Here is a 9,927-nt window from a genome sequence, read left to right as displayed (position 1 = left end):
TGAGACGATATGGCAATCATGGGACCTAAAGCGAGACGCCTAGACTGAACTGCATCGAATCTGATTCCCATCGAGGCCGTATCACAATGCTCGTCGTTGTCGTTCCGGGATAAAGAAGTACCGTATCTGACTCGCGCTCGTCCGGTTTCGCATCCATGGTCAACCTTACCCATACGGACTGCTAGTAAAACCTGAGTCCGGGCTAGGCAGATACAACCGTTTCCAGCTTTTGTAGACACCTGTTTGGTTTATCGCAATTGTATAAAATTTCCGTCCGCAACACAATGGTCGGCAGACGTGTATGGTGCGATCAAGGAACCCAGAGCTTGCCACGTCCACGGCTACCACCTCGAGTCGAGCCACGAGTCGGGCCACGCCGGCTGTTGCCATTATTTCGCGAAGCACCTGCGATGCCACGTGATGCACCGGCTTGCGTGCTCAGGTCAACTGTTGCCTGTGGCTTCGCGGTCACGCCTAGCGACCGACTGAATGAATTGGGATCGATCGGTTGGGTCGGGATATCCACAGTGGTTTCCAAGGCCGGTGCAGCTGGTTTGGCCGGTACAGGAGCCTTGCGGTTGTTGGCTCCGCGGGTACCGTTGCCTCTCGATGTACCTTTGCCGCGTCCACGAGGGACGAACACCAGCTCGTCCTCGTCGCTCTCTTCTTCGTAGGAAAGCAGCGACTTTGGCTCTGTAGTCTGAGTTTTTTCAACGTATTTGCACCGGTTTTTGTATTCTCTTTCTTCGTATTGAATGGAAGTTCGCAATTGATGGATGTTTTTGACTCCAATTCCAAACTTCTGCGCCCACACCTGGGTTGGGCGATCGTTGCTGATAAGGATCGGCACCTTTGCGGCGTTTGACGCATCGGGGCCGCTATGCAATCTCCAAAGAAGGGCGCTGAGCAAAGGTCGCAGGGTAGAGGGGACAACAGGAACCGTAGATCCTGACGCCATGCGGCGGTGTCCCTTATTCTTAGTGTCCGTAGACTCCTCACCATTCGTGGTATGATTGTTCGCACATTCCGGGCTCGTTCGGGAACTCCTTGAAGACGGCCGCGAAGCCGGAGCGCTGTGGGTTCCCGTAGACGTTATCGACACGGCATCTGAGTCCTTTTTGAAATTCAATTTGCTGAGTAGTATCTGTGACAGATCATCCGAAGCAGAAGTGCTTTTCCTTTGGGCCTTGTCCGCATCTTCCTGCTTGTCCTGTGGCGTCGATCCATCGGCTGAAACAGCGCCCTCGCTTCCTTCTGGATCCTCCTCAAACTCCGGCAGGAAAAACTTCTCTGCGTCGCTCCAGTGTTCGTATTGTTCCATCGGCCCCTGCAGAATGACTCTCTCTGAAGCCACATTGTCTTTGCCGGAAGTGGCTCGGTCAAGGAACCGCACCGCCTCACGGGCGTTAATGGCGACCTGCGAGCCGGCTTTCTTCAATACATGGAGGCGCTCGAGAGCTGAAAGAGTGTGAGTGAGTGGATGCGGAGGGCTGGATTCAAATTCGAGCGGCCTTACTGTAAAGCGGGACAATAAGAGTGATAGCCCCGTTCGTCGCCCATTTTTTGATCTCGCTGATATTGGTGGTTAATGCCGTTTCATCCACGGCACAGTGGAAGACCTTGCGTCCTGCCGACATGGTGTATGGTGTTGGAGGTCAAGGTCGACGACGCAGGTGGGTGGTGATCGGTAAAGGCCGCTGTAGGCGCCGAAAAGGCCTACTCCAGATAGCCTGTTCTAGAAACTGCGACTGTACCGCACATTTGTGTTAGCTGAAGACTGAGGGAGTTGTGGATCGATGTCGGCGGAGTGATCTGGAATGTGGGGGCGGGTTGAGGTTTTATGACTGAGCCATCGGCAACCGAAGCCGTCGATGGAGGATGGTAGAAACAAGGTACTCACAGTCGGATCCTAGTTCATGGGAAGTTTTCATCGGCAGCATTTTGTGGATTGATATGGCTGACGCAGAAGTGCGACCGAAGTGATAACTACCGGTAGAGACCTTGAAAGACACCGAAGGAGTGGTCGGATCAACTGGCGGGCCTTCTGCGGCCTTAGTAAGCGGCCTGAAGACCTCGGAATCCGGAGTAGTTCTGTATGTACCGGCCAGTTCTACTGACTATTCAGTTCTTTGGTTGTCACCCAGTAAGGAAGTGTTTCATAAATGTCATTGAGTGAAGTTGATATGTCTATTCATTATCCATTACCCCTTTCTAGGATATAAGCACAATATCTCAGTTCATGCATGAATCTGAGACACACTTCCATCTTGCATACAAAGCACCGAATCAAACAAGTATCAGGAACCAGACAGATCAACTCTGCCATCCACTCAAGTCGCTTTCCTGATCAGGCCATCCGTTGGCTTAACGCGCTGCGCCCATTCCCTAGGATATAATCAGCTCTATTGTCATTCGGTGATGATGGTATACTCACGTCCAGCTTCCATCGTAGACTCTCCGAATGCTCGGATCACCAAATTCAGCCAGTCCTAGCGCGGTCTCAATGATAGTGGCAGTCACGCCCGTACCGCAGGAGCTGATTATAGACTTGGTCTCATCAAGATCTCGCGATTCAAACACCTTGCGTAGCTCGTCCGGGGGAAGGAAGGCCTTTGTCTCAGGGTCTAGTAGTTCTTGGAATGGCAAACTTGTCGATCCGGGCATATGTCCTGAAGATAGGCCGGGGCGAGGCTCAGGGTCAGTTCCCGCCCAGCGACCCTGAGATCGAGCATCCAGAATCTCTACTTCCTTCGCGCCCTCCTTGCGATGTTCTTTCGCGATCTCTTTCAACTCCAGGTAGGGAATCACAAGCTTAGAGTCGTAGGTAGGGACAGGGTAGTTGGTCTTCTCCGGTTGGTGAGGCTCGCCTGTTTCGGTTGGGTAGTTCTCGCGCACCCAGAGCCGGTAGTTATTCAAGAGATGTACTCTGGGGTGCCCAAATACCCTCAAGGTCCAGCCGACACGGGGGGCGCTGAAGATGCCCACTTCCTCCGAGTCATAAACGACCACTTCATCGTCACGTCGGATCCCAAGTTCGCCCATTGCTTCGGCGAAGGTCTCCGCTGTAGGAAGCATGTGTGGGTACGGGGACTCGGTGTCTTTGATTGCATCCAAGTCAAAGAAGCGAGCCTGGGGTATGCGACTTTTGCGAAAGACATCGATTCCTGTGCGACCCTCAGGGTCGTTTGGCATGAACCATGACGCACACAGGGGAATCACGCGAGGGGATGTCGAGATCTTTGTGGAAGGGTTTTTCTTCAGAGCTTCGGATAATTCTTTCGGAGAGACAAGATAGGATGAGAAAGACACCTGACGAGCCTGCGTCTGTTGTCGGATTTGCTGCGACACCGTCATTGTCGGTCGTATGAAGCGGGTCGGTGAGGGGAGGAGGGAGCCGCGGATCGCTGCTACAAAGGCCATCGTGATCCTCAAGGTGCAAAGGGAATTTCGGATTATTTACATTCCCGGATGGTGGGTCGTTGAATAAGCTGCCAGATGATGGCAGAGTTGGAGAAGAGAAGAGCAAAGAATGGTTGGAGAGCAAGAGAGGATGACTGGAAAGCACCCCTACCCCTTGTGGTTGTGTTGGAGACTTATCAGTTCAGTCACCTATGGATGCGGAGTCGGTGGCTTCTCCGAGTAAACAATCCCACTGGCCCTGCGCTTTCTTATCGCCCCAGCTCCACCGATCTTCCACACCTCTTTGACCTCCCAAAAGCATCAACAACCCCCGGCCAATTGATTATCAACGATGAAGGTCACTTTGAAGGAATGGAATGCCGTCGCAACCTGGCGCTGGGATATGCCCGAAGACGAAGTCTGCGGTATCTGTCGCGTCCAGTTTGACGGGACTTGCCCAACCTGTAAATTTCCCGGAGACGACTGCTCATTGCGTAAGCCGTCCCGATTATGAGGAAAGCTGCTCTCCAATTCTAACTAATCTGCCATCTAGTGCTTGGAAAGTGCGGTCACTCTTTTCATATGGTATGATTGCGGAGCCCGCCTTCGTCTTTCGCTAAAGCTCATGGCTCTCTCATTAGCACTGCCTCATGACCTGGATTCAACAAGAAACTTCCAAGGGTCTCTGCCCTATGTGTCGACAGAGTATGTATCATTCTCCGGCCGATCTTCAACTGCTAAGCAGACTAGAATTCGAATGGAAACAAAATGACGAATGACGAGCTACTACTGTGCGACTAGACGGGCTTCGGCGTTGGAGTTGCATTAATATGATACCCTTTTCTTGCTGATATCTACTTTTCAATGAAACACACTTGAAGAAGCACAGCTCTCCACATACTTTGATACTCCAAATTAATCAGCTCTACTCTGTACTAGAGCTAGTGATCATTGCTCCGCGGTGACGAAGGAGCAATCCCGTGCCTGGCCAGGTCACCTGATGATATCGATAAGCGCATCTCCTCATCCGGCCCTGAGCCTCACTTCCAACATCCGACATGCTCCTCACTAACCTCGAAACTTGGTGGCCATGTAGCCATCGCCATCGGCAATGTCACTTCCAAAACTCGCCTCGTCCCCTGCTCTATCTTCTTCGCCCTCAAAACAGTCTCTACGCCGCCCAACCTCTCGCCCCCAGAGCATCAACCAGATCGCGCAAACAAACGATACCCCAGACGAGTACCTAAGCCCACATTTCGCTACGGAGGACATCTCCCGTCCCGCAGAGCAAGACGAACAAGCACATCATGTCCAGACTTCTCCGTCCCATATCCTCAGCCAGCCGTTCTTCACCCTGATTGAGGATACCCATACTTCGGAATACTACCACCCGACGGTGCACTACATCTTCTCCGATGACGACACGGATATAGTTACAGAGGCAGCGCTGCGTTCTCTAGAATCAGAACCAGACGCTTTTCCAGCATCAAGTACAAAGGGCAAGTCAAAAGGCCACCCGAACAACCAACCCCCCGAAATTCAGGAAGGATACGAGGACGAAGAACACACCCCTCAAAAGGAATCTCTTCTCCCGGAACCAATCCCCGGCGTTCGAGATAACTACATAATCCTCGATATTGACCATATTGCACCCACACAAGCCTACGGCGAAGAACATGGCACTCAACACGAAGCCAACCCTCAGTCAACTCAGCCGGAGAATCCGACTTCGAGCCCAAACCAACAACACCCGCTGCATACCTTCACAATAACATCCGCCCATAGTCTCTCACCCACATGGCAAGTCCTCGACACATCCCTTCTTCCCGCGCCGACCTTTGGGAACTCCTCTTCCTCCTCGGAAACGCCGAACGGCGGGCTCATGTTCCAGATCAAAGGGACTTCCGGGATGCCTATGGGTAACTTGTTAGCCAAGGATAAGGAACGCGGCGGACAAAGGTTGGAGGACATGATGGATCAGTTTGCAAGGAGGTTAGACGAGCTGAGGCTTGTTATTGAGAATGGGGAGAGGGGTGTTGAGATAAATGAGCAAGATCCTAGAGTAAATCCCGGGGTAGAGGAAGGAGTCGATGGTCGAGGCTTGGCTGCTCAAGACGCTGACACTGGCGAGGGTGAAGCTTATTTGCATAAAGACTCGGGTACGGGGGAGCTGTAACGCTGCATGTACAGATGTTTGGATAATTTTAATGGCCTATGTTAGTATACGATAGCTCAAGCGGCGTTCTGTGATGATAAGACAATGCAGGTGTTACTTATCACCTAAGAGCATGCTTAAAGACTTAAGAATTTGGAAATAAATTGGTAATATCTTGATAATCAAATAATGAAAAGCCTAATAATCAAAAATGGTATCTGAAGTACACCAAGGCTGATGGAAAAGAAGAGAAGAAACAACTGGCTTCAAGATCACAGCATGGAAGACAAATCCAATCCCAATGCGGCAAAACAATATGCTCTATAAAGAGTAAAGATCCAGTATGGTCCCTTGTCCTTTTAAGAACTCCATGACCTGCAGAAAGTGAAAAATATAGGGGTATAAGAATGACGTGGTCAAAAGCAACTGCTGCACTTAGGGCGAGGGACGGCCTCTCAGCCTACGGCCACCAGCAATCCCAGCGGGCGGAACATTTTCTCTCCCCTCCATGACTCCAGGCAGCTTCTTAGTGGCAATTTTAGATGGCAGCTTAGTCTCAAGTGCTGTGGAGTTCGAGCGGCGTCTCTTAGAAGGTGGCTGATCCATTTCATCACTTTCGGCTGTAGTCTCTAGCTCCGGGGTTGTTGGGACAGCCTGGCCTTTGGAGAGTTTGTCGTCCGTGCTATGTGCGGGCGGTCTTGCGACGACGTTTGTATCGACTTCCCTAAGGCCTGTGTTGGAAGGATTGACGGTGGTCATGGATGGTGCGTGAGATCCTACCTCGACTTCTGCATCGTTGTAGACGAAGCCTTTGGGTGGAGAAGTTTCGGGTGAGCTGGCGGGACCAGATAGTGGATCTTCGTTGAACGGCAGCACTTCCATCTCCTTGGTTGTCCTTAATCGTGACTTCAGGGTCTCATGGGATTCTGTTGCTGGCAGCACAGAAGGGTAGTCGTATTTGCGCTTCTTCGGGGTGACACCGGTAGCGATGTATTCCTCCAGTGGTCGGTTCTGAATGCTAGTGGAAAGATCGGTAAGAGGCTTGCGCACATTCTCTGAAAGTGGCTCAATCGACTCCTTCAAAGCTGCCTGGTGCCGCGCTGCTTCCTCTTGGAGCTCGTTAATTCGGTCACCAAAGGCTTCAACTTGTTCCTGGATTGAAGTGTACGACGAATGGACACTTGTGGCTATGCCGTCCAGAGTAGAGATATGAGAATCGCGATAACGACCATTTTGAGACCGCGCTTTGGCCACAAAATCATCCAACGCCTCCATTTGCCTGCCCATGTCATCGACTTGTGCGTCGACAATCCGGACAGTCTCCTTGTGCACGGATTCTGTCGCTTTTTGAATAGAAGAGTTGCGTTGATCGAAGGCCTTTGGAATTAGTACGATTTGATAAATACCGATAGAGAAAACACTCACCTCCCAATCACTTCGTAACCTAGTCTCCACTTCGTCTTTAGACGCGTTGACATCCTTCACGAATTGCTCTGACTTGAACACCCACTCGTCAACCTGACGGTCATGATGAGTCGTGGCCTGCTCAAGCATTTCTCCAGATGACGACATTTCCGTACGGACACTATCAATCTTGGTTCTTAACCGACCGAATTGCTTCTGTCGAGATTCTTCAACCAGATTCTTGATCTGCGACATGAGGAGATCGCGCTCTGCTTCCCCCGCAGCATGTTCTTCTTCGAGGGATTGTGCCAGTTGAGAAGAAGCTTTTCGTGTGGTCTCAATATTTTGGCGGTTGGCGTTCTGTAGTTCGACCCTGAGCCTATCTATCTCATCCCGCTGCTCGGTAAGGTGAGTGGCCATCGTCTCAAAGATGGACTTCAAGTCCTTTCCGAGGCTGTTATAAGAAGTATGGAGCTGCGAATGCAGCTCGACAAATTCCCCGATGACTTCCTCGGAAATCCGACCTGCCGCAGCCGAGAGACCGTTAAGACCTTCTCCCACCTTCGATTTGACTTCCTCACGCAAGTCCTTGATCTCTTCAAGCACATCATTCATCTCATCGTGAGCGCTTGATGTTTCGGCCTTCGCGTCATTATGCACTTTATCAAGCGTGTTAGTGAAACTGAGTAGGTCGGATCGACTTTTCTCAACCTTGGAAAGTTCATTCGAGATAAAACCGTTTATCCTGTTTTGACTAGTTTCGAGCAGCTCGACGTGCTGCGTTTGGAAGGCTTTAACTCGATGGTCGACTTTTCGCGTCACATCGGAAACCTCATTCGAAGAAAGCTGCCATATCTCCGTATTGGTGTTCTGCAACTCTGCCTTACGATCAATTTTCGCATGTAGGCCGCCAATGTCTTCCACCGTTTGGCCCAATGTTGACAGTAGCCCTTTTCCAATGTCATGAAGCTGGTGTTCAGTTTCTCGGTGTGCATTACGCAACATTTCCTCCTCTTCCAGTTGAGACCTGGTGTTCTGCAAGACGATCTCTGTCTGCTGAAGAACATCACTCGTCGAGCACAAAGCTGCCAAAGTTTCGTCATTGTCGTTCTTCAAGGTGTTGAACTTGCTGGTCACCGTGAACAACTCCTGAACCTTGTGGCGTAGGCTGGACTCCATCGACTCAATCTTGGCTCGCTGTTCTTCGTTGATAATTCTCCGCGAGTCATTCTCCATGGTCATTTCCTCGTACGACTCCACCGACATGTAAACACCATTGCGATGTCTGGTTGCGATCAATTCCCCCTTCAGTTTCTCGATTTCGGCAGTGAATTCGCGCAGTAGTGTCTTCTTTGGCATTGTAGAGTTGATCTGTGGCTTGTTTCGAATATTTTTGGCCCTGAACGCATAGTCTAGCGTTGAAATGGTCTCCTCGAGGTTGGTTCGAGCTGGAGAAACAGTGGCAATAATGCATGTTTTGGTGCGTCCACCGAGGGAGTCTTGAAGTAAGCGGGTAAGTTTCGATTCCCTAGTCATCTGTTAACTTTCAATTCCTGTATAGCTACCAAGAAACATACCTGTAAGGAATATGTTGGCTCTTGTCAACAAGAGCATTGATCACTCGACCAAGAGTGAGTAGACTCTTATTAATCAAGCCAGCCTCAGTCGCACGCTTGTTCTCTGCTCCGCTGCGCTGAATGTTCTCACTACCAGCGAGATCGACCAGGTTCAGCTTACCAGGGCACACATACTCCTCCCCGGATTCTGTTGTACGTTTGATGTTCACGGTTATCGTAAAGACGGTATGACTGCGGGAACTCAAATCGTTACATTTGGTCGCGGCAACTTGGCGTTTATGGCTCCCTTGCTGCAGGAGCTTAATACCTGTAGAAGCTGAATCGATGAACGTCTCCTCCATGCCCTGCACAACAGTGCTCATGTGGCCCTTCTTCTGCTCATTCTCGTAGATCTTCAATTTCGGGTTTTCTTCGGCAGACAGTAGGTCACGGAGCTCCTCATTGTACAACTCGATGAATGAGCATTTGACAGTACTCTCGGTTTCCGCCAGCTTGTCAAACAGAGAGTAAAGCACACGCGGGATGATGCCAGCGTTATCCGATAATATCCCCAAAGTATCTGTCATATCTCCGGACATCGTGTACGTTTTTCCGGTACCTGTTTGTCCGTATGCGAAAATCGTGCAATTGTATCCAGCGAGCATCTAGGGCCAGTTAGCAAGTCTTTCGGGGGCATTTGGGATCTAGTAGGACGTACCTCGGTGACTATCGGCAGAACAACATCCTCATACACAGTTACCTGGTCTGCACCCGGAGAAAAGACCTTGTCGAATGTATATGTCTTGTTCGACAAAGCATTTGGGCCCATCGATAACTCCACGGTTTTTCCTTTCACTCCCTCGGTCAAAAGAGCAACGCCACTGTTCTCCTTGACTTCACGCTCATTGCGCCCTCTACATCGCACAACAACATGAATACTCGTGTCTTCGTTGATTTCTCGCTCGATATCCCGTTCTTTTCGCTTCGCGGTCACGCTCGCCGGTTCACCAGGTGATTTTAGTGCGCGCAGCCGGCTAGCAGCAGGAGCTCTTGCAGAGACCGTAGGAGATGGCGCAACAGACTGGCGTTCCGGTGCAGCAGAGCCCGCTCGCCGTGTTGGCTGTCGCGCTGTGGTGGTGCGCCTTGTGGGAAGGCCAGAGGTAGGCCGTTGGGGGCCGGCCATCGTGGGGGTGAAATCTCCCAGAATTCAAACAGTCAGTAATAGTAGAGAGAGACAGTACACAGCTAATATGCGTATAATGTGCAGGATAACGTTGTCAAAGGGCTGTCGAGTCACTTGTTGTCGGCAATAATGCTGAAGGGAAGGTGTTGTTCCGCCGAGCCAAGGCAGGAAAAGGTAAACAAACCAAAGCAATAGCGCACGGACCATCTCCTGACCAAAGTCCCCCGTCA

General features: G+C 50.9%; 5 protein-coding genes across 5 annotated transcripts; 2 read left to right on the top strand and 3 right to left on the bottom strand.

The window, feature by feature from the left end:
- Positions 1–310: 310 nt before the first annotated feature.
- Positions 311–1,637, bottom strand: BJY04DRAFT_217326 (uncharacterized protein; the record flags this gene model as incomplete). Its single annotated transcript, XM_073716008.1, has 2 exons — positions 311–1,458; positions 1,517–1,637. The coding sequence occupies 2 exons, from the start codon at positions 1,635–1,637 to the stop codon at positions 311–313; spliced, it is 1,269 nt and encodes a 422-aa protein (XP_073572226.1).
- Positions 1,638–2,330: 693 nt separating this feature from the next.
- On the bottom strand, positions 2,331–3,420 carry BJY04DRAFT_217325 (sulfurtransferase; the record flags this gene model as incomplete). The annotated part of the gene is made up of 2 exons (XM_073716007.1): positions 2,331–2,385; positions 2,435–3,420. 2 exons carry the CDS (start codon positions 3,418–3,420, stop codon positions 2,331–2,333), a joined length of 1,041 nt encoding a protein of 346 aa, XP_073572225.1.
- Positions 3,421–3,751: 331 nt separating this feature from the next.
- On the top strand, positions 3,752–4,178 carry BJY04DRAFT_217324 (anaphase promoting complex subunit 11; the record flags this gene model as incomplete). The annotated part of the gene is made up of 4 exons (XM_073716006.1): positions 3,752–3,893; positions 3,953–3,984; positions 4,041–4,104; positions 4,150–4,178. 4 exons carry the CDS (start codon positions 3,752–3,754, stop codon positions 4,176–4,178), a joined length of 267 nt encoding a protein of 88 aa, XP_073572224.1.
- On the top strand, positions 3,871–5,754 carry BJY04DRAFT_187026 (uncharacterized protein). Its single transcript, XM_073710980.1, has 3 exons — positions 3,871–3,893; positions 3,953–3,984; positions 4,041–5,754. Exon 3 carries the CDS (start codon positions 4,511–4,513, stop codon positions 5,573–5,575), a length of 1,065 nt encoding a protein of 354 aa, XP_073572223.1. The 5' UTR covers positions 3,871–3,893; positions 3,953–3,984; positions 4,041–4,510; the 3' UTR covers positions 5,576–5,754.
- Positions 5,755–5,764: 10 nt separating this feature from the next.
- BJY04DRAFT_40759 (putative kinesin family protein (BimC)) lies at positions 5,765–9,829 on the bottom strand. The gene is made up of 4 exons (XM_073720312.1): positions 9,233–9,829; positions 8,536–9,179; positions 6,980–8,486; positions 5,765–6,931 (listed from the first exon to the last, which is right to left on the bottom strand). The coding sequence occupies exons 1-4, from the start codon at positions 9,695–9,697 to the stop codon at positions 5,990–5,992; spliced, it is 3,558 nt and encodes a 1,185-aa protein (XP_073572222.1). The 5' UTR covers positions 9,698–9,829; the 3' UTR covers positions 5,765–5,989.
- Between the last annotated feature and the right edge of the window lie 98 nt (positions 9,830–9,927).

This window comes from Aspergillus karnatakaensis (assembly GCF_047715665.1).
Source record: "Aspergillus karnatakaensis strain CBS 102800 unplaced genomic scaffold BJY04scaffold_19, whole genome shotgun sequence".
Taxonomy (NCBI): Eukaryota; Fungi; Ascomycota; class Eurotiomycetes; order Eurotiales; family Aspergillaceae; genus Aspergillus; species Aspergillus karnatakaensis.
Note: the sequence above shows the minus strand (reverse complement) of the source record. Positions and strands in the feature narration are given on the sequence as shown.

Excerpts from the sequence above, each read along its gene's own strand:
- BJY04DRAFT_187026 (XM_073710980.1), top strand. The coding sequence starts at position 4,511 with ATGTCACTTCCAAAACTCGCCTCGTCCCCTGCTCTATCTTCTTCGCCC.
- BJY04DRAFT_40759 (XM_073720312.1), bottom strand. The coding sequence starts at position 9,697 with ATGGCCGGCCCCCAACGGCCTACCTCTGGCCTTCCCACAAGGCGCACC. Across the intron at positions 9,180-9,232 it reads TTCTGCCGATAGTCACCGAG|ATGCTCGCTGGATACAATTG; the intron begins GTACGTCCTACT and ends AACTGGCCCTAG. Across the intron at positions 6,932-6,979 it reads GGTTACGAAGTGATTGGGAG|GCCTTCGATCAACGCAACTC; the intron begins GTGAGTGTTTTC and ends CTAATTCCAAAG.